General features: G+C 37.2%; 2 protein-coding genes across 4 annotated transcripts in view; one reads left to right on the plus strand and one right to left on the minus strand.

Annotated features, from left to right (window-relative positions):
- CHPT1 (choline phosphotransferase 1) overlaps positions 1-8,040 on the plus strand; it is a 29,906-nt gene extending 21,866 nt beyond the window's left edge. Inside the window, exons 5-8 of the mRNA XM_011936944.1 lie at positions 1,896-2,054; positions 2,454-2,579; positions 5,266-5,469; positions 7,861-8,040. Of these exons, the coding sequence (XP_011792334.1) occupies positions 1,896-2,054; positions 2,454-2,579; positions 5,266-5,397 (417 nt within the window). The 3' untranslated portion in view covers positions 5,398-5,469; positions 7,861-8,040. The remainder of the gene's footprint in view (positions 1-1,895; positions 2,055-2,453; positions 2,580-5,265; positions 5,470-7,860) is intronic.
- On the minus strand, positions 7,610-18,359 carry SYCP3 (synaptonemal complex protein 3). 3 transcript variants are annotated; one of them, XM_011934916.1, is made up of 9 exons: positions 18,238-18,359; positions 16,705-16,850; positions 16,130-16,196; positions 15,937-15,971; positions 13,845-13,962; positions 12,512-12,611; positions 10,525-10,623; positions 8,070-8,174; positions 7,610-7,940 (listed from the first exon to the last, which is right to left on the minus strand). In XM_011934916.1, exons 2-9 carry the CDS (start codon positions 16,835-16,837, stop codon positions 7,887-7,889), a joined length of 711 nt encoding a protein of 236 aa, XP_011790306.1. In that variant the 5' UTR covers positions 16,838-16,850; positions 18,238-18,359; the 3' UTR covers positions 7,610-7,886. The 3 variants fall into 3 exon arrangements, with proteins under 3 accessions (XP_011790306.1, XP_011790314.1, XP_011790297.1); XM_011934924.1 differs by having other exon boundaries at positions 18,249-18,353; XM_011934907.1 differs by having other exon boundaries at positions 16,705-16,854; positions 18,238-18,353.
- Positions 18,360-24,131: the final 5,772 nt, after the last annotated feature.

Below are 24,131 nucleotides of genomic sequence, written 5' to 3' on the forward strand. Positions count from 1 at the left end.
AAAAAAAAAAAAGAATGCCTTTTTAGGATTGCTTTAAACTATAGCATATTTACTTTAATTTCTTTTGTTGTATAGTTCAAAATTTCTATCCTTAAAGTCATTTGGAGCAAGGTCTAATAAGAGTATTAAACATTAGATGTGGCATTAGATATAGCATTTTTAGTAAAAAAAAAAAAGTCTCTTTCTTTTAAGACTCGTAAATAGATTTTCAAGACAATTTCAAAGGGATCCTCATAATTGATAAATTATCAATATTTATGAATACACCATATACATAATTCAAAAGCAAAGTATACAATTCATCTAGAAATATAAGTTCTGATATATTTGGAAAAGTCAGTTTTTGAGGTGTTTTGTCAGTTGATCTCAGTATAGTACTGTACTTAGGAATACATGTTGCTTGACTGTGGATGATAACATAGAACATTAGTTGGAACATTAAGTTCCATTGAAGAAAACAAGATTTAGTAACGATCATTGTCTACTCTAAAGAATATTTTTGGCTGGGTGCGATGGCTCACGCTTATAATCCTAGCACTTTGGGAGGCTGAGGCAGGCAGATAATGAGGTCAGGAGTTCTAGGCCAGTCTGGCCAACACAATGAAACCCCGTCTCTACTAAAAATACAAAAATTAGCTGGGCTTAGTGGCAGATGCCTATAATCCCAGCTACTCGGGAGGCTGAGGCAGGAGAATTGATTGAACATGGGAGGCGGAGGTTGCAGTAAGACAAGATCATGCCACTGCTCTCCAGCCTGGGTGACAGAGCTAGACTCCATCTCAAAAAAAAAAAAATTTTTTTTTCATAAAAAAAACTGTTAGATATTTGATGGATGACTTCAACACAAGTTAGGAAGTGGTTGGTTTCAAATTCTTAAACTGGTATTTTTCCAACTTTTTTAGGAGCAGATTTTTTTTCTTGAATGAGATTTAAGAACCATAATATAAAGTGCTATTAGATTTTTATAATTTATTACTATACAGTGTCATATATATAATTTTATAATATAGTATTACTGTAATTTTATAGTAAGTTCTAACTTAAAACATGTAAACTTAATAAACAAGAGTAAAGCTATTCTTGTGAACCCATTTAAGTTGGTTATAGATTTAATAACCTCAATACCAAACTTATTTCAATATTTTGTTTAGGATAAGTAGTGCCGAGAGGATACTAATTCACACAGATAAAAATGTAAGGTCTGGATTTTACAATTTTACATAAAAGAACATTTGCAGTCTGAATGAAAAAAAAAAAAACAGGAGGTGGGGATGTTGGTGTAGAAAGAAACCAGGATAAGCTGGGTGCAGTGGCTCACACCTATAATCCCGGCACTTTGAGAAGCTGAGGCTGGGAGGATCGCTTGAGCCCGAGTTCGAGACTGGCCTGGGCAACATGGGGAAACCCTGTCTCTACTAAAAACACAAAAAAATTAGAAAAAAAAGAAAAGAAAAGAAAATAGGAAAAAAGAAGGAAACCTGGATAGAACTAAACTATTCTTACTCTTCTTCATCAGTGATGTTTTGTAGAATTGGCAGAATAAGCTCTATTTCAGTATCTCCGCAAAAATATGTTAATTTGGCAATCCACATGTGGATGGCCTTCAACATAGTAAAAGTTGACATAGAATAAACTGCATTAATTTTTAGCCAGTTTAAAATGTGTGTAAATATCAAACTGGAATCAGACATCTGTAGCACTGTATTATGTCTCTCTCACCCTCAGGTTCTGTGAAAGCTTGAAAAGCACAACTCAGGTTTGTATACTCCTGTAGGCCATACACTACATCACACTGTTCTTTAGGGGTCTTGCACAAAATAGATGGTCAGAAAATGTCTACATTGTACTAAATGCAGTGTTAAAGTACAATACTGATTTTCTGCTTTATCTCTTAGGGCACCAGTGTCTTGTCACCTGGACTCCACATAGGACTAATTATTATACTGGCAATAATGATCTATAAAAAGTCAGCAACTGATGTGTTTGAAAAGCATCCTTGTCTTTATACCCTAATGTTTGGATGTGTCTTTGCTAAAGTCTCACAAAAATTAGTGGTAAGAAATTTTTATGATTTATGATATAAATAATATACTTAGTCCTCTAACACAAAGCTGGAAATTTCATAAAATGTATAGGTTTTCTTTTGTAGTGTCAAAATCATAATAATTAGCTATTTGTGCTCCAAGCAAACTGTGATAGGAGTTATATTATATTCAGTTAAATTGTTTAGCTGTAGTTGTCATTTACAGTTTTCTGATATCAAGAAATTTTAACATTGGAAACTTTAATAAGCTACCCAATCGTGAATTTGAGAAGGTGTAAAAAGGATTCTTATATCAAATGTGAGATTAAATGGTCTGTTTTAATACTGAATTAAAGTTGTAATTAATTGTCTTAAAAGCTAACACATTTAAAACTTAATAGTAAAATTATTTTGTTTCATTTTTTTATAGATAGCTCACATGACCAAAAGTGAACTGTATCTTCAAGACACTGTCTTTTTGGGGCCAGGTCTTTTGTTTTTAGACCAGTACTTTAATAATTTTATAGATGAATATGTTGTTCTATGGATAGCAATGGTAAGTATTTTTCTCCACTTTATTTATTTTTTAACCATGCTTAAGAGCTATTTCAGTGAGATATCAGTAGCCTCAAGATCTAGTCTAGGCCGGGCATGGTGGCTCATGCCTGTAATCCCAGCATTTTGGGAGGCTGAGGTGTACAGATCATTTGAGGTCAGGAGTTCGAGACCAACCTGGCCAACATGGTAAAACTCTGTCTGTACCAAAAAATACAAAAAATTGTCCGGGTGTGGTGGTGCGTCCCTGTAATCCCAGCTACTCAGGAGGCTGAGGCAGGCCAATCACTTGAACCTGCGAGGCAGAGGTTGCAGTGAGCCGAGATCATGCCACTGCACTCCAGCCTGGGTGACAGAGCGAGACTCTGTCTCAAAAGAAAAAAAAAATATCTACTCTATACAATATATACAATAAATGTTTCTGAGTATTTGAAATTACTTCTTAGCTGTGAATAATTTTATACTGTGTGTAGAAATGGCCACATATCTATAGGCCAGGTTTCCAACAACCTAGATTCTTGGAAACACAACTGTGTACCTAAAAATAACTATATTTTTCTTCCCCAAAATACCAGTACAAAGATGCCAAAAACCACTTTACTCTGTCCAAAGGACTTTATTCCCAGTTTACAGCAAGTAACAGGAAAATTAGATGGGGTTAGTACTAGCAAAGGTGGACACTTTATTGTATTGAGAATTGTCAGCTAATATTGAAGAAACAAAACAGAATAGACAGTGATACTAAGTACAGGATTCTCAGACCATTTTATGCTAGATGTAAGGAACCCTTTATATGTGTATGGTCCTTGAGGATAGTGCATAATTTGTATTAATGATGACTCAGTCATCAATTAAATTAAATTCTCTTTGATTATATCCTGCTTAAGGAAAGGATGTGGATGTCACAGATATTAATTTCTATTTAAAATAATTATAAAATACAGAATATAGTGCTTGAGAGAGACATGTTAGCCATTTAAGGAAAAGAAAATCAATATTGGTAACACTTCAATTACAAAATTGGATAAATGGAGCACTATTGCATTTTTTTTCTATTGAGATATAGTTTTGTTGTATTTCTATATCTGGACCCCACTGGTCGTCACCAAATTCATAGTGATATATAAATATACTGAAGTACACCAAAACAAAACTCACCAAAACCCTGCAGTGAATCTTTTGATAATTCAAATAATCTCACCATATTTGTTAGATTTGGATATTTTAAAAAATCTGTTATCAATTCTGTGCATGGATTACAGGAATACATCTGATGATCCTTTACTAGGTTGTGTAGTATGCTTTTTCTGGAGTAAGTTAATAACGTAATATTCATTCATAGTCCATTCAGAAGTCTTCCATTCTTCCTATGGTGGCAATGAGATGGACTTAATTCTTTGAGGTGGACAATGAGTGTTTTCAGACAAAATTTTTTTTTAAATGTTTAAAAATCAGAATAATGTCCTTTAATTTGGTATCCACTATAAATATTTTTAGGGCTCCAAAACAATCCAGTTTAAAAAATAGGGGGTAATTAATCAAAATATCTGAAAACTCAATGTAAGTTTTCTTTCAGTGAACTTAGGTATGTATTACCAAGTGGAATTGTTGAATTAAAATATCAGGTGTTAAAAAAATCAATCATCTTTTGTAACAAGTAATTGGCTTGGTTTATACTTGTGATGGAGACTGGTAAACTGAGGAAGTCAAATTCAGTTTTTATTTAAAACACTATGTGGATGACAAAAACAAAAAAGCCACACCCACAATGTGGAGGTAAACATGGTGCTTTTCAAGTACGCTTTTAACGTAAATGGTAGAGATTTCCCCCTCATGGGTGAGAATTCCCTCTCCAAGGGCAGAGCTATAAGGCTCCTTTTTCTCCTGGGTTTCATTTTCTGAAGAGAAGCATTTGACTGTAGACTCTGGGCAAAATTTCTAAATAGAGGCCATCTTTAAATTTGTAAACATAATTTTGTATATGCCTCAAGTATGGTATCTTTTTTAGACCTTTTACCTTCTTACAACTAACCTCAAAGAAATAGAAATGTGTATGATGGAATTAGTTCATTTGCTGCTTCATGGCATAGCAGGAAGTTGAAACAATGTGGAATCAGGAGACTTGGGTTCTGTTACTTTCTAGCTTCTGTATTTTAGTCGTTTTTTACCTCTGAGCCTCAGTGTCTATAACTGTGAAATAACCTGCATTTTCCAGAGGACTACAGTGAGGTCCAAATTTGAAATGTATTAAAGTGCTTTAAAATGTAGTATTTGCCGGGCATGGTGGCTCACACCTGTAATCCCAGCACTTTGGGAGGCCGAGGCGGGTGGATCACCTGAGGTCAGGAGTTCGAGACCAGCCTGGCCAACATGGTGAAACCCCATCTCTACTAAAAATACACAAAATTAGCTGAGCATGGTGGTGGGCGCCTGTAATCCCAGCTACTTGGGAGGCTGAGGCAGGAGAATTGCTTGGACCTGGGAGGTGGAGGTTGCAGTGAGCCGAGATCACGCCACTGCACTCCAGCCTGGGTGACAGAGTGAGACTCCATCTCAAAAAAAAAAAAAAAGTATTTTTGGTGAAGAATTTTAGGTTAAGGTTTGATATTTGGGGGAGAAACAGAATAGTGCTACCTGAGAAAAGATCCCTCATAATTCATTTTATATTTTCTTTTTTGCTTCTAAAGGTGATTTCTTCATTTGATATGGTGATATACTTTAGTGCTTTGTGCCTGCAAATTTCAAGACACCTTCATCTAAATATATTCAAGACTACATGTCTTCAAGCACCTGAACAGGTTCACAAGCATATTGACTGACTAATAGCCCAAGGAAAAGAGGAGATGAAGTTAGGGGAATCTATGAGTGAAGGAAATCCCCCTGTGCAGGAGGCTAGTATACCATAAATAAGGTTATATTTGAATATAAAACATAAACCCTGTAGATTTCGTTGTGTCTATTTCAGTTATGACGCCCCCATTGTGTGTATTATCATTTTTTATCACAGATGTTCTCTGAATAGTCTATATATTAATTAGAAACAAGACTAAAGAAAGAAATGTCAATCCTGAGGCCAACAAAGTGAACCCCTGTAATTCTAAGTAGCAGTTTGTCTCTGAGACGTATCAGACACAGGGTTTTCACCACCAAAGGATTACATAAATATCCAGAACATAAAGGATTTTAGCCATCTTGAGGGTGCTTACTTTGATTGCCAAAAACTGAAAAGTGAGTTCAATACTGCTTAAGTGCATGGCTTATAATACTGTAATTACAATATTATAATTACAAGTCAAGTGATGTTCTAAGAAATGTTTTATACTAATCATTTTTCAAAAGAGGCATGTTAATTAGTATGTCATAAAAGAAAATACTTGCTTTTAGTATACTAGAATTTAAAAGGGCTACAGGAATTTTTTTAATAAAATGTATATTTAATAAAAGGAATTTGTTGTACCAGTTAGAAAAACATACGAATCTTTACCCTGAAGGTACCTTGTTCCTTGATACTTTAAGTTAAAATTTCACTGTCACCGAAAAGTGGATGTTAAATATTCCCTTTCATGAAAAATGAAATAGTAGCTAAAAGTCAGTTGACATGTAAGAAAATTAGTAACTCAGAAAAACATGGTAAAAAAAATCTTCCTTTTAGAATATAAAAGTTACTTCAAGTATACACTGACTCATTTGAGGTGATAAGGGACAAAATAAGTAAAAGTTATTCAACCACTAAGTACATTAGGTACTGATTCTTATCTTTCCCCTCTAATTTAAATGTATTTGGATTACTCATTGTGAATAGTACTAGAACTATCACAAAGGTCTCTGGGGATCCAAATCTTCAGATTCCCATCTGACCCTATTTTTAATTTTATGTAATCGTTCAGTAGACCGTATGCCATATGATGAAGTAATCAAAAAATAAAGGAGTAATTTATGTACTACATCTGTTTTAGGCAAGAAAAAGGTATATTGACGAAAACAGTAAAAGATGATATTCCTTAAAAGCAAAAAAACATACGGGAATTAAGTACACAGCAAACACTACAGTACTTATTTTGCCTCTAACTATTGGTAAAACTTCCCAAATAAGGACTTTCTTACGAGGATGAATAGTATTTACAATTTATATTCCAATATATATGTTGACTTAAAAGGAAAATCCTTTACAAAGTTCAAAAATTTAGGAAGTAATGTCAAATATTCATTAATGGTGGAAGACTAGTTTCTTCCTGTACAAGTAGGTTGTCACAATTAGAAAAAGTTTATCTGTAGGCAGCTGTTTTTTTAAAACTTGTAAAACCTTATAACTAAGATAAGGGTGAGTTATAGAGGCAAAAATTAGAAGTTAAAACATGGAAAAGCAGGAGGCCAGGCATGGTGGCTCACACCTGTAATCCCAAAACTTTGGGAGGTTGAGGCGGCCAGATCATTTGAAGTCAGGAGTTCGAGACCAGCCTGGCCAACATGGCAAAACCCCGTCTCTACTAAAAATACAAAAATAAGCTGGGCGTGGTGGCAAGTGGCTGTAGTCCCTTGGGAAGCTGAGGCAGAATTGCTTGAACCTGGGAGGCAGAGGTTGCCGTGAGCTGAGATTGCACCACCACACTCCAGCCAGGGTGACAGAGTGAAACTCCATCTCAAAAAATAAATAAACACAGATGTGATATATGTAAACCATAAGTAATTAGGAGTGTTAATGATGTGCTTTTAATTGCAGACCAAGCCCAATTAAGTGACATTTTAATGTCTTTGTGGCAATGACATATTCACAAACCCATGTATTAAAACTGATATTTATATATTGTTCTATTGCTAGTGATTTAATGCTCAGAGGTTAATGATTTTAACAATTTATTCCAGAACACAAATTTAAATGCATCTTATTGTCATTAGAATTGGTTGTATAACTTAAGTATTATAGAAAAGGATGTACATGTAAAATAGATTTTGTATTCTGTTTTTTCCTTAAAGAATATAACCTGCAGTTTCTACCTTTTGGGATTGATACACATACAATGAAGCCAAACCTAAACTTAAATCGTCTTTATTTAATTGACAGTGTTAGAGAGAAAAATTCCCTATCATTACTAAAGAGCTGAAAGCTTAATACATATTCTTTAGGAATAGTTGCTAACTCATATAACTATTTAGATTTGACTTAACAGAAAGGGAGGTCTTACAATGAAACAGGTTTATGATTAAAGATGTTACAATTAAACTATTCTAAAGACTTACAATATGCTTCTTAGCTAACATTATAATTGTATCATATTACTTAGGTTCAAGTTCTTTCTTCAAAGAGTCATCAGAATAACATGGATTGAAGAGACTTCCGAACACTTGCTATCTCTTGCTGCTGCTGTTTCATGGAAGGAGATATTAAACATTTGTTTAATTTTTAGTTAAGTGTTATACCTATTTCAGCAAATAAAATATTTCATTGCTTATATTAATCCTTATTTTTTTCAATTTCAGTATGATCACTTACAGTTTCCATCATAATTTTTTTTTGCAACATAGCCATTTCTTTTTTAAATTCATTTTGTGCACCAGTAAGTAGATTATCATGATTCTTCTCCAACTCTTCCATACTCTAAGAACACAAAAAACTAGTTAAGTTACAAAGCACCACTTTTCATCTCAGGTTCTAAACTTGTACAATTAATTTTCAAAAGTAGTAATTTTTAAATATTCAAATGCTCATTATTTATTTGAAATAAAAATATTCTAAGTAATACATGAATACCAAAATACCTACTATAAAAGAAAAAAAATCAGACATGAATAAAATGTTATAGGAAGTACAATGTAGTATACTTTACCCAAAATTGGTTTCCTGAACTGTTAAGGTCAAGATAAAAAAGACTGGAAGTCCCATATCAGTAAACACCATTTCTATTAAGCTTTCCAAATATCAAGTAATAATCTACTTATGACTAATAGTGTGCCATGAATTCACTAGAGGGAATAAAATAATCTATAGTACAAACTCTTTCATGTTATGAAAAATAAAAATTATGTCTTACATCTTTATTATTCATTCAACAAATAGTTAATCTAGTGCCTACTATGTAAAAGGTGCTGTATTAAGCACTGTGGAGAAATTAAAAAATAATAATACATGATTGCTTGCTCATGGCAATGAGAGAAACATGTAGAAACAAAACAAAAATGTTGTAATAGGAATGGAAGCACAACTTGCTATGGCGATATAGTGGAAAATGGGGATTAATTCCAATTTAGTGGGCAAAACACTAAGATTTCAATAGATAAAAAGGAGTAAAAAATATTCTAGGGGAAGGGCATAAGCGAAGCATGGAAGTACATAGTGAGTTGAGAGAAAGCAGTTATGTGGAGGGGTGGGGTAATGGACAAATGTAGTAAATGAAGCTTACAAAGAGGGTCATGTCGTAAAGGAATCTTGAATACCTAAGAATTTAGAATGGGAGGCTACTGACAGTTTTTCAAGAGGGAAGAGATATATTTTTAAAAGATAATATGACAGATCTAGGAAGGACAGATTGGAGAACAGAGAAATCAGTTAAGAATTTTAATGGTACAAGCAAATAATAATGAGGTCCTAAACTAGGGTAGTAGCAGTGGGCATTAAAAGAAAGAACCACTGCAGAAGTAAAAATTACAGAGTTAGTAATAACTGGATGTGACAGAGAAAGGAGACGGAGGAATCAAAGGTTATACTATAGTTCCTATCCTACACAGTAACATTTAGTGATAACATTTGGAAGAAATCTTCATCTAGTACTTTATCAAACCTTCACACAAATTACCAAATGGTTCTCGGAGCATTAGAACAACAAGTTTTCCACTTGGAAATACTTTTTAAAATAATGTGTGTGTGTGTGCGTGTTATAATTTTTTTTTTTTTTTTTTGAGGCAGGGTCTTGCTCTTTTGCCCAGGCTGGAGTATGGTAGTATGATTTCAGCTCACTGCAACCTTTGCCTCAAGGGCTCAAGTGATCCTCCCACCTCAGCCTCCCCAGTAGCTGGGACTACAGGTGAGTGCCACCATGCCCAGCTATTTTTGTTTGTTTGTTCTTATAGAGAGGGGGTTTTGTCATGTTGCTCAGGCTGGTCTTGAATTCCTGGGCTCAAGTGATCTCCTGCCTTGGCCTCCCAAAGTGTGAGCCACTATGCTTGGCCATATATATTATTTTTAAGTTATTCTGAAATATTTATTTTAAAACAAATTTACTAGTTTACTCAGAGCATCCCAATTCCTTTAATGTTATTTTAATATGTATTTGCACAAGAGTATCTAAAGGAACCACCACTGAAAAAAAGCATATGCAAGATTCCATTGAGCTTCTATGAAGAGTTACTAAAAGGTATATTTCTGCCTGAACAAGAGGGGTACGGGCACAATTTGCTAATATGTATGTGTCAGCAGATAATTATCAATCCACAGACTTTTAATCCTCAGATGTCTATTATATCTATTATTTTATGTTGGATTCATTTGTGGTCACTGTAATCATTCTAAAAGCAAATGTGCCATAAAATACTTCTATTATACATTGGAAAACAAGAGAATTCAATAATTTGGGTACTTCTATTTAACAAACACTGGGAAAACAAAAACAAGTAAAATACAACCTAAAAATGATTACTATAGACTCTATTTTCAGTTAAACAGAGAACTATGACTAAAGTGTTATTAAAGTATGGATTTTATGCATGATAAGTACATTTCTAAGTAAAATTCCCAATTTACCATATTCTGGCTTGAATAATCCCAACAAAACCATTTGAATCCTCAAGTAAAAATACATTTATCACTTAAATCAGAAACAATGAATTCAAAATGGAAAAGTAGTTAAAGTCTAAAATGTTTTGTTCCCATAAACTTAGAAAGAAAATAATTATCTTCTACTTCCATAAATAATGTTTTATAACAATGTATTGTGTTACCACATACAACAAACCTTTATGAACTGCTCATATAACTGTCTAATTGCTTTCAGTCTCTGGCTCTGAACAATTCTAGATTGTTGAAGAATCTTTTGTTGCTGTCGAAACATATTCTACAAATAGAAAAAAACTTAATTAACAATTTGGGTAAAATTTTAAATTTAGAAAAAATAATTCTACATTAAAAGAATGTGTTAAAAATCAATGCTTTTAAAATTTAGTTTTAACAACTATTATGACCACGTTCACCACTAATATGTAACAATACATTAATCCTACCAGTTGCTGAATGGGAAATTTTAACAATAATCAAGATGTCTTAATCCTTGGTGATTTCTATGTCCACACAGATGATCCTTCCAATAATAATGGTTTTCCATTCCGTCACCTGTTTCTCAATGATTTTGGCCTCCACCCTACTTTAGCCATTGACTTACATACTCCCACCCTAGATTTTGTCATTACCAATAACTAACCACTACACAGTATTAATAATGGTAAACTGAGAGATAGATACTCATTCCCCTTTCATAGATGAGTAAACTGAGGCATAATCTGTCCATGGTTTCACAGCTACAATTGCTCAAACAAGAATTTGATCCCAAACAGTATTGTTGCTGGCATCCAGGCTCTAACCATTACACATAATGTCCCTCTATATATCCTAGTATTTATCCACTACTTCTTTGCAATTCTAACTTACTCTCTTTAGTACTACAGCTCAATAATCTATCAGCACCACAAATCCATCCTATCTATTTTACACTGTCATCCCTACCCCCAATATCCTCACTTGCAGGTTAACACAAGTCTGGCCATTAAAAGTCAACAATGTTCTGACTACAGACATCCCTAGGTATCCTGGGGGACCAGTTTCAGGACACCCAACCCTTCAGGAGACCAAAATGTGCAGATGCTCGAGTTCCTGATACAAAATGGCATCATATTTGCATATAACCAATGCACATCCTTCCACATACTTTAAATCATTTCTAGATCTCTTATAACGCCTAACACAATGTAAATGCTATATAGTTGTAACACTGGATTATTTTTCTAATTTGTACCTTTTTTTGTTTTCTTCCTTTTTTTTTAAGAAAGGGTCTCCCTCTGTCACCCAGGCTGGCATGCAGTGGCACGATCTTGGCTCACTGCAACCTCCGCCTCCTAGGTTCAAGTGATTCTCCCGCCTCAGCCTCCTGAGTAACTTGGATTATAGGCACGCGCCACCACAGCCTGGCTAATTTTTGTATTTTGAGTAGAGATGGGTTTTCACCATATTGGTCAGGCTGGTGTCAAACTTCTGAACTCAGGTGATCCACCCACCTTGGCCTCCCAAAATCCTGGAATTACAGGCATGAATCACTGCGCCCAGCCTCTTCCAAATATTTTTCGTCCACGATTGGTTGAAGACAGATGTGGAGCCCTTACGTACAGAGGGCTAACTATACAATGATTGGTTCAAGAATGGGCAAATGATCCAAACTACATCAGTCATATTTTCCCAGAGGAATTTTTTGCCAGAGCTATTGAGAAAGATTTTCTCAGTCCACTGGCGTTACTAAATTTCTAATAAGCCTAGGACTGTAAAAACTATCTTGCTACTACATTGAGACACCTTACTGAGAAATGATGACAGAACCCAGAAGACACTACATGAGCAACCCCCTTCCCTGTTCCTATCTGGCTATGCCTGAAGCTAAACTGCCCCAACTTCTTTTATATAAACCAATAATCCTTCTTTTGCACTTTGACAAATTTCTGTCACTTGGAAATGCAAGAATCCCAAACAATATAAAAAGCAAAGACCAATGCCTTTTATGAGTATGGTAAGTGCCTATATGTCTGTGGTTTACAGTTCACCAGGACTAAAACACATGGCCAGCAATGGTTAATGAAACCTGGCTCAGTTCCATTGGTCACACGAAAAGGCTAGGTTCTCCATTCCTACTTGAGACTTAGTTATAACAGATTAATTATAAACCTAATCATGATACCAACAAGTATTTTTTCTTCTTGTTCCTCAGCTTTCTGCATATCTAAATCCCACTGCTGAAACAAAGTCAGAAACTGCTGAGAATATTCTTGGTTAAGCTTCTGCCTGTAAAACATAATGATGAATTCTTGTCATATTTCATACCAATATAAAAAGAATTTAAAACAAAACTAAGGCGACATATTTATACTATATAAGAAAAGGAAATACCTGCAGCTTAAGTCTTCTGATGGGAAACCAAAAAGTAAAATTATGATTTACACTGATTCTAGAAGTATTTTTTTTTTCTAACAAACTAATAGAAGAAAAGCCCTGTCACAAGCTTTTGCTCTTGAAAACTAAGGACGTTTTATTATATATATAAATTTTCAAAAAGAAATTCATCTTATCTCTAAGCAGTTTTTCATTTTTTTCTATTGAATATAGGTTCCGATATAATAAATAGATTAAATAAGGTGATTGTATTTATCCTATAAGATTTCTAAATAGAAATAGTTCACTTAATTTTTTTCATTTTGGCTTAACAAAGATTTTATGCAAAAGAAGAGTTAAGTCAGCTAAAACATACAAATTATATATAAGATTGGTGTTTTTCTACATTGTTGAACATAATTCACCATCATAAGACTAACGGTTTTAAATCTTTTATTCAACTAGTGTATTTCTAGAATGAATATAAATTACTTTTAGGCTAGGCATGGTGGCTCAGGCCTATAATCCCAGCACTTTGGCAGGCTAGGGTGTGAGGATCGCTTGAGCCTAGGAGTTCAAGACCAGCCTGGGCAACATAATGAGACCCCCATCTCATAAAACAACAACCAAAAAAGAAATTACTTTTATAACCTCACTTGTTACCTAAAAGGAAAAAAGGTATCTTTATTCATTTTTTTAGGAAATAATGTCAATTCTATGAAGGAGTGAGGTTATAGGGCTACAGGACTATCACACTTAGAGAAAAATCAAGCCAAATACATTTTCACTAGAAACCCCAGTAACTAGAATAGTATTTTTCTTTTCTTTTTTTTTTTTGACAGAGTCTCACTCTGTTGCCCAGGCTACAGTGCAGTGTCACGATCTTGGCTCACTGTAACCTCTGCCTTCTGGGTTCAAGCAAGCACGCCTGGTTAACTTTTGTATTTTTAGTAGAGATGAGGTTTCACTATGTTGGCCAGGCTGGTCTCGTAACTCCTGACCTCCAGTGATCTGCCCACCTTGGCCTCCCAAAGTGCTGGGATTACCGGCATAAGCCACCATGCCCAGCCTAGAATAGTATTTTTCATAAGTAATTTACACCAGGAAATACTAAGAAATGTGGCTCTAAAGAAACAACCACCTTACCTTTGATCTTGTTGTGTTTTCCAAACATGTTCGATTTTCTGGTTACTAGTTTTGAGAGAAGCCTTTGTATACATTTCTAGTCTCTTTCTCTTGGCAAGAAGAGCCTTGTTAATGTCAACTAGATTGAAAATAATAATTCATTAAAATTTAATGTTGAAAAAAGTATTTTGTTCCCACATATTCAAGTAAATATGGGTAAGGTTGGTTCAGCAATATTGGAAAGACATTTAAACATAAATTTAGAAATATGCATAATTTCAAAATGCAGAATTATTTGCTTACTTTTTTTTCTAAGAAAACTTTCTGTTACTAGCACCCAAATTCTGATTTTCCTAACTGGAGATAATTTTTTAACTTAGGAACAATAAAAAAGAGTTAATAAACAAAACAATGTGTAAAGGACAGACTTCAAATTTCCCCATGAGAAAACACTGTTAATAAAGACTAAATTTAGGCCAGGTGCAGTGGCCCACACCTGTTAATCCCAGCACTTTGGGAGTCTGAGGCGAGCAGATCACGAGGTCAAAAGATCGAGACTATCCTGGCCAACATGGTGAAATCCTGTCTCTACTAAAAATACAAAAATTAGCTGGGCATGGTGGTGCACGCCTGTAGTCACAACTACTCCGCAGGCTGAGGCAGGAGAATCGCTTGAACCTAGGAGGCAAAGGTTGCAGTGAGCTGAGATTGCACCACTGCACTCCAGCCTGGGGACAGAGTGAGACTCCGTCTCAAAAATAAAAAAAAAAAATTTTTTAAGGCTAAATTTTTCTAAATGTATAAAATACGCCCCAATTAAAAGGACACATGTCAATGAATTATTGTTAGAACTCATTATAGAAAATATGTAAAAGTACTCTGTTAAAATATAGAATCCAAAAAGGATAAAAATAGTTAAAGAAGAAAACTATTTTAAATATAATCAATTTTATATATATACACATATGTATTTTTTTTTTTTTTAAAAGACATGGGGGTCTCACTATGTTGACCAAGCTGGTCTCGAATTCCTGGCCTCAAGCAATCCTCCTGCCTTGGCCTTCCAAAGTGCTGGAATTATAGGTGTGAGCCCCTGTGCCTGGCCATCAGTGATACTTTTAAATACATTTTTTACTAAAAGAGACAAAGACCAAGGACAGAAAAAATCTTAAAGTAAATTTCTAGATAAATTAATTCAAGATCACTTTATTTTTCAATGAGAAATAGGTGAGTAAGATCAGTTTTAAATGCTTTTGTGGAGCTCTTTATTGGGCATTTTTACCCATAAGAACTGCATTTCATAAAATGTTTACTACTTCAAAGAATGCTTTGCTAAACATAAGCCTTTATCTTATGGCTCTATTGTAAATAGGCATCTTTCAGTAATCATGCTGGAGCTGCACTATTACATAAATATTTTATACTTTCAATATTATCTATAATAAATTTATAAAACAAGCAATTTTTCACCACTGGACAGGGCAAAGCTTTCAAAAAAGATTTGAATGTGTGAATAATCCATTTAGAGGAGCTAAATATTAACTTTTTTTTAAGATAACTAATCCCTAACAAAGCTCGTATTACTGATACTTCATATATTATTTAAAACTTGAGAATTTTTGAACCTAATTATAAAACTCTCACTAGCAAAACTGTCTTTAGTATCAACTACATAGTTTATTACTGTAAAAAGAGTTATTTTAGAGGCTTAATTTACACTGTCCTCCCTAAAGAAAAGAACACAGGAAAAGTCAGAAAATAACTAAACTGAAAAAATGAAAAACTTATATACAAATATATGTATGTATGCGTATGTGTGTATCACTTAGTCTGTGAATACAAAGAAGGGTAAAGACTTTTTCTATTTTTCTTCTAAAATTCCATTTCCATTAAATACACATATGTATAAAATAAAAGCACCTCACTCTTAATATCATGGAAAAGATTAACTATGAAAATCTATGATGCTCAATCACAAAGACTTACACAGAATCTTCTATGTGAGAACAAAGCATTAAATAACAGTCTTATAGTCCATTATTAACATTTGCTATTATACAATTATATGGCTTAAAACAATTTTCTTTAAATACAAGTATCTCCTAAAACATACCTCCAACTCCTTCCAGCATATTCTGTACTTCACCCCTGGAAAGAAATTACATTTTAAACACTTTTGAAGATCCACAAAATACCATGTTTGTTTTAGAAGAAATACCAGATGCCAAGTATTGTACATATATTATTTGTTGGCAACTTTTCTTGAAGTGCTTTATCTAAGAAACAAAAATTATTTTGAACGTTACCCCATATCTTCAACTACTCCTGCAGAAGACCTTTTCTTCCTGCGTTTCTCAATGACTGCAGTCTTCCCTGTGTTGACAATTAAAAAAAGACAAAAAAAAACTTTTGAAACTGAGTAGGCTATTTTGGTAAATTTTAATGAAACATCTTCATTTGGGGATTTTTAGGCTTTTTGCCAACATACAGTTTCAAAGCAGGCATACAAACGCAGTATTATCTGCAGGTTAGATGAAATTAAATCAGGATTCAGGACCATTTTATAGGAATAATTTTTCAAGTCTGCCTGGGTTAATGTCACAGTAAGCCACATACTATGTATCAGATATTTTGGAAATAACTGTAAAAGCAAGAGTTGCCGAATAAGCTTCTGTAACTCCGATACTGCAATATAAGGATCAAATGAGAGACAGAAAGCACAGCTGGCCATCCGTGTCAGCAGGTTCTGAAACCACAAATACCGGGGGATGAAAAGACTATACCTGAAAATCCTTGACAAACTAAGTTGTACCATAGTCTTTAATGGGTTCAAAACAAATTAACTGAAGGACATCACTGCCCAACATGAGATGTACTGCACCTTCAATAACATCTTCCTCTGAACCACTCAGATCTTTCTTATCTTCAGTCTCAAAGTCATAGGCTCTCGTAAACTGATCTTCCATGGACGGCTTCCCAGATTTCCTGGAATACTTTTTTCCGGAGGACACCATATTTAGATGCTTCCTGACTTTAAAAAACAAATTTCTTGAACCTTCTGAATCCAAAGGCATCATTTTAATACACTGGTAAACGTTTAAATATCAAAGGAGATATCGAACAAGGATTCTTGAATACAATTTTAACAGTTTCCTCATTTATTTGGGGGGCCAAAAGTTAAGAAGATAATGACATTTGTTAAAAACTAAATAGGCCAAGCACGGTAGTTCACGCCTGAAATCCCAGCACTTTGGAAGGTTGAGGCAGGCAGATCACCTGAGGTCAGGAGTTCAAGACCAGCCTGGCCAACATGGTGAAACCCCGTCTCTACTGAAAAAAAAAAAAAAAATACAAAATTAACCAGGCATGGTGGCGCATGCCTGTAGTCCCAGCTGCTCAGGAGGCCGAGGCGGGAGAATCGCTTGAACCCGGCAGACAGAGGTTACAGCGAGCCTAGATCGCGCCACTGCACTCCAGCCTGGGTGACGAGTGAAACTTGGTCTAAAAAAAAAAAAAACAAAAAACAAAAAGGCCGGGCGCAGTGGCTCATGCATGTAATCCCATCACTTTGGGAGGCCAAGGTGGGCGGATCACTTGAGGTCAGGAGTTCGAGACCAGCCTGGCCAACATGGTGAAAACCCATCTGTACTAAAAATACAAAATTAGCCGGGCTTGGTGGCAGGTGCCCGTAATCCCAGCTACTCGGGAGGCTGAGGCAGGAGAATCGCTTCAACCCGGGAGGCGAAGGTTGCAGTGAGCCGAGATCGCCCCACTGCACTCCAGCCTGGGTGACAGAGCGAGACTCCGTCTCAATCAATCGATGAAGGAATGGCAGCGTCCACCCCGACGCCAAGCGCGCTGTGCTGGAGAGGCGGCCCCTGAGACCTGGGAGATGAGAATTTTGGAGGCGCCTCTGCCAGATTCTGGCTAAATCTGGGCAACTCTAGCAGGCCGCTCAGTCACACTGGGAAATGATAGTTGCTGGCGGGACACGTCATGAGGATGCCAGAAATAAGCTCATAATAATCAAGACAAATACACAATAAAAACGTCCCGCAATTTAGGTCTCGGAAAGTGAACGTCGGCAAAAGATTTCGACAACAAATAATATCAAGGAACCACGAAAGGCGCCCTCGGTGTGGAGCGGGCAGGAGGGAGACACGCGCCGAGCGAGGTAGGGCCCTGCCCGGCCCCGCCGCGTCCCTGCTGTCAGGGGTCCCAGGGTGTAGCGATGCGGCCCAGCCCCAGCCCAGCCCGCCGGCTTTCCACCCGCCCGCCCCTCTCCCCAGTGAGGTTCGCGGCCTCCGTTTGCTCGTCAGAGGCCCCAGGCAACACCAGGAGGTAAGATTTACCTCACTGGTCAAGGGCAGCCTCTGGCCTGGACACCTAAGATAAACGCATCCCCTGCTCACACCTGAAACAAACCGCAATGGCCGAGGCCCAGTTACCGGTCGTCGACAGGCGTCCTCCACAACTCCTCCCCACACGCGCTTCACCTCAGGTGGCCCCTTCTCCGCGGCGCTTCTGAGGCAAGCTCGGATTCGCACAGGAAAAAAGCGCGTCTCGCCTCATCCGGACACGTCGCTGATTGGCTGGACGCAGAGCGCAGGCGTGAACTGGATGGTGAGGCTCCGCCCCCACGATGCGATTGCGCGCCCAAATCGCCAGGGTGCTTTGGCCGCCAGGGCGGGCTGCGAGTACACTTGAGGCCTGGTGTCTTCCAGTTTTTAAGTTGTAAATGTTTATGATCGAAAATTGCGGCTGGGCGCAGTGGCTCACACCTGTAATCCCAGCATTTTGGGAGGCCGAGGCGAACGGATCACTTGAGGCTAGGAGTTCGAGACCAGCCTGGCCAACATGGTGAAACCCGTCTCTACTAAAAATACAAAAATTAGCCGGACGTGGGGACGTGGTGGAGGGCGCCTGTAATCCCAGCTACTTGGGAAGCTGAGGCAGGAGAATCGCTTGAACCCAGGAGGCTTAGCTTGCAGTGAGCAAGACCGCACCATTGCCAGCCTGGGTGACAAAGTGAGACTCCGTGTCAAAAAAAAAAAAGAAAAAATTGCAGAATAATATGTAAATTATGAAACATGATGAACATACCACCTAATTTATGAAGTAGAGCTTTACCGACATTCACTGAATCTTCTCAGGCAGGCCTTTCCATCTGATCCTCACCCGGTCCCCCACCCTTCCCCATTCAGGGATATAAGAAAATTATCCTAAATTTATGTAAATCATTCACCCACACTCATTTTCTAAGTTTTATTACCACATGAAAACGTGTCGTTGAACAACACGGCGTAGTTCCGTTCGCGTTTGGCATTTCAAAAAATTGTCCCATAGTCTATGTAGTGTTTTGACAGTCCACTACAATGGCAAAACTACAAAATCTTCACTACATGGACTGATGATGAATCTATGTAACAAACGGAACCCATTCAGTGGGTGGGAGTATAATTGTAAAATTATTTGGTGTAAAACAATTATTTGTAATTCGTATCAATTGCAAAACAATTTTTGAAGATATAATTTATGAAGGAAATGAAACTCCCCAATAATCCCACTACCTAGAAATAATATACAGTTTAAAATTGAGGGTATTATTTCCTTTCATCCTTTTTTCTGTGCTTGTATGTATTTTCCCCCAAATAATTTTAAAATATATTTCAACCTTTGTACTTGCCTTAGTTTCCTCATAGCTCTGCAATCGTTTTTCTACTTGAAATCATACATTTTACCTTTTTTTTTTTTTGAGACAGGGTTTTGCTCTATTGCCTAGGCTGAAGTGCAGTGGCATGATCACGGCTCACTGCAGCCTTGATTTCCTGGGCCCAAATGATCCCATCTCTGCCTCCTGAGTACCTGGGACTCAGGCACGTGCCACCATGCCTGGCTAATTAAGAAAAAAACAAAAAAGTTTGCCGAGATGGGGTCTCACTATGTTGCCCAGGCTGGTCTCAAACTCCTAGGCTCAAATGATCCTCTCACCTCAGCCTTCCGAAGTGCTGGGATTACAGGCATGAGCCAACTTTCCTGGCCTATATTTTACTTCTTTAATATTTGGCAAAGGCTTCAGGATCTTATTGATGCCAATCACTTTTCAACTGCCTAGTTCAAGTAAGAAATTCAAAGGAGCCCTCCTGTTTACTGTTTTGTTTTGAATTCTCTTATGATGCTCAGCAATCCACTGGCTCATTTAAATACACCAATGTATTGGGTAAGGAATGACTGACGACGACTCCCAGACTCGTTCCTGTAATTCCATTACTACATCAAACCTGTTGATACAGGATACAGTGAACCTTGTAAATTTTTCATTACTGAAAGGATTCAAAAAAAGTTTGTAAAGCGTAGTACAGTACCTGCCACATAATAAATGCACCATAAACGGTGGCTTTTACGATTCACAATTGGTCCCAATTGGAATCCTGCTTTGCGTCTCTCGCCAGCCTCTTTCTTGGCCTCATACTACATCAGCCACACTGCATTTTTCCACATGTGCTGTGCACTCTTACGCCTCCATACCCTTATACATGCTGTTATTATTAAGTAGTTCCATTCACATCATCATAAAGATTCAGCTGTTTTTCCTAGTGACCCTTACAGAAGATCATCTGTCATTTTTCATCTTTATTCGTAGTAAAAATTTCCCAAGATTATCTCCAGCACCTTGGCATTTCACTGCTATAAAGAGCATGTCTGGAGATTTCACCATGTGCTTCAGCAGGTAATTTACAGATAATTTTTAACAGACACACCAATATTTCAAGACCTGTCTCAGTATTCATTCTTAGATGACCACATTGTTAATACTTTCCCATATAGATCATCACCCATTTATTTCAATTATCTGGATTCCTAACAAAACATTTTCCCATTTTCTGTAGTAACCAGTGGTGTAGAATCTTGTCATGATTGTTTGAAAACCTAAATATTACATCCCTTTTTTCCTTATTCAGTCTTGAAGAACTCAGGTAATATAGTCGAAATCTTAGAGGCCAGGAGCAGTGGGGCTCATGCCTGTAATCTCGGCACTTTTGGAGGCTGAGGCAGGAGGATCGTTTGAGCACAAGAGTTTGAGACCAGTCTGGACAAAATGGTGGGACCCCATCTCTATTTATAATAATTTTTAAAAACTCATAGAAATGTCTCCATAAACTACTCAGTAGATAACAAGAACAGCATGTATAAGGGTATGGAGGCGTAAGAGTGCACAGCACATTTGGGAAAATGCAATGTGGCTGATGTAGTATGAGGCCAAGAATGAGGCTGGCGAGAGAGGAGAAGCAAGATTCCAATTGGGGCCAATTGTGAATCATAAAAGCCATCATTTATGGCGCATTTGTTACGTGGCAGGTACTGTACGAATGCTTTACTTTTTTTTAATCCTTTCAGTAATGAAAAATTTACAAGGTTCACTGTACTCTCTGTATCAACAGATTTTTCCAATTGCTTTCAAGTATGGCAGCTTGCCTTCACCTCGAGTACCTAATCCAGGAACTTGGTCTTCCACCTGCACCATCTCTAATCTGTGAAACTGGAAGGTGATGTTTTTGTCGGCCCAGCATCACTCCCCTCCTTCCTTCGGTAAAAATCTCCATCCCTCTGGCTACAGAGGTGGGCACAGAGCCCAGAATGAGCCAATCACAGTAACTCATCTCCCACCAGGGTTTTCTATTTTGAAGCCAGAGACGAAACTTCCTGCCTCTCTGGAGTATATGAGCCAGGAAATGCCATGTCCTCACCAAGGGGAGAAAAGCTGATGTGCATAGAGAGGCACAGATAGACGGTACTGAGTAACGGTTCAGGAAGAGTATCTTCCTCCTGTACCCCTCTTTGTTTTTCTTAAGAAGCTTGAGTTAGATTTGTCCCTTGGAATCCACGTTTATGTAGTGGCTAAAAATTTTGTAGAGACTTGGGTGGAAAAGCTGTCTCTATTACTTAATAGTGAGACCTGAGATGAGGCACTAAACCTAGTTAAGCCCCAGTTCCCTCACTGATAAATGGGGATATGTTGTGGATGAAATGAGATGATGAACTTAAAGCATTTAGCACATAGATTGTGTGCAGTAAGATGTAGCTGTTATTAGGGCAAGTGAGAGGAGAAAAGCAATTAGACTGATGAAAAGCCCCCTTCACATCCCTTTAACCACCACGGCTCTGTACTCCTGTCACAATGAAGCCTGGGATTTCCCTTAAAATATATCACAAAGAAAAACAGATAGAGCATGAATAAATGTGGCAAAGTCTTGATAACTGTTGAGCAGATAAGAATTCATCTATTGGTCTTTTTAACAATTTTTATGGTCTTTTTTAAAGAAAGATCTGTTGAGATTATCATCGTTTCTCTTTTGGTCTTGCTGATGTGGTGAATTGATTTTCAAGTGTTGGGCCAAATTTGCATTCCTGGAGTAGGCCCCACTTGACTGTAAAGTGTTGTTCTTCTGGGAATAACTGAATTTGGCTTGCTAATGTTTTGTTTGGGATTCTTTTGCAGTAGACTGCCCATGGCTTTTGTCCTGTGGTATCTGAGCCAAGTGTTAAGTGTTGGGGTTGTGTTTCAAGGGATGAGTTGGACGATACTCTATTTTCCTTTTTTCTGCTCCCTGGAAGAATTTGTGTGGGACTGGTGCTGTTTCCTCCTTAGATGTTTTGACCTAAGTAGTGATTACACTTCAGTTTAAATCCTTGATCTGTTACTATTTGTATACTTCTTGGTATATGTAGAAATAATTTTCAAAATGAACACTTTTGCCAGGTGAAGTGGCTCACACCTGTAATCCCAGCACCGTGGAAGGCCACGGTAGAAGTATTGCTTGAGCCCAGGAGTTTGAGACAGCCTGGATAACATAGTAAGACCTTGTTTCTACAAACAAATAAACAAAATTAGTCAGGTGTGGTGGAGCACACCTGTAGTCACAGCTGCTCAGAAGGCTGAGGTGAGAGGACTACTTGAGCCTGAGAGGTTGACGCTGCAGTCAGCTGAGATCACGCCACTGCTCTCCAGCCTGGGGTAACAGAGAGCCTGTCTCAAAAAACAAACAAAAAAACAATTTTGAAGACATAAGGTAGGTTAAAAAAAATCCTCTAATTAGAAAATGTATCACTTTTTTAGCTAAGAGCAATGTAATAATCTCACCCTGATGACTAGACTAGGAGCCTCACCTCTGGCCTGGACAACAGTGTTTTACAAGAATTTTCACAATTACCATCATCACATTTTGGCAGAGAAAGCTAAATCATGGCAAGCAGTGTCCAGGATCCAGGACTTGAACTCCTGTAGTCTGACTGCAGGGTGTGCTCTTCACCCATATGTGCCACTGTCCTGGGGAGGCAGCATGGGCTGGTGGGGACAGGAAAGAGGGACAACCTGGGTTCCCACCATACCTCTTCCTCTAACTGGTTGTAAGACCTTGAGCAAGTCATGTCATCCCCCGGCCTTGGTGTCCTTGACGATAAAAAGCAAGGCTTGGTCCAGACAGTTGTTTTGAAACTCTGCCTGAAGGGCCTGGGAGCTAGAGGCAACACCTTGAGAATCAGGCAGGAGGAGCAGCCTTCCTTCTTTTGTGTCACAGAATGCTGTAGTTAATATTTTTATCTGTCCAAAATTCATGTTGAAACTTAATTGGCAATTTAAAAGTATTATGAGGTGGGGCTTTCAGAGGGTAATAAGTCATGGGAACAGAGCCCTCATGAATTCAATTAGATGCCTTTTTTAGAGGGCTTGACAGAAGCAGTTTGTGCCTTCTTGCCCTCCTGCTCTGTGAGGGCACGGCATTTAAGAAGCCATCTTAAAAGCAGAAAGCAGCCCTCACCAGACAACCAAACCTGCTAGCCACCTTGATCTTGGACTCTCGGCCTCTATAACTATAAGAAAACGAATTCGTGTTCTTTGTAAATTACCCAGTCTGAAGTATTTTGTTACAGCAGCACAAAAATCTAAAACACATAGTGACCTTCTATAGGATTTCATTTGAACAATCGGTTCTGACCATCTGACTGCTCATCAACTTCTGAGGTTCCTCTGTTCTAATGGTCTACTGAATCACACAATCATTAGAATGAGTCTATGAATAGCCTATGATTGTATTATCCATCTCATTATCAAGCTCCTAATTAGGTATGGACTATATTCATCTAACCACAGAAATCGTCATTACAGACACATGTTCATTTCTCTAACTTTTCTAGAATAAATCTCAGCTTTTATAATGATACCAACATACCCTAAATTTTTGCCATATGATAAAAGTCCATTTAGAAACTATTTTCCCCCCTGTAAAGCAACATTCTTCTGTATAATAC

Source organism: Colobus angolensis, unplaced genomic scaffold (genome assembly GCF_000951035.1).
Source record: "Colobus angolensis palliatus isolate OR3802 unplaced genomic scaffold, Cang.pa_1.0 Scaffold10, whole genome shotgun sequence".
Classification (NCBI taxonomy): Eukaryota; Metazoa; Chordata; class Mammalia; order Primates; family Cercopithecidae; genus Colobus; species Colobus angolensis.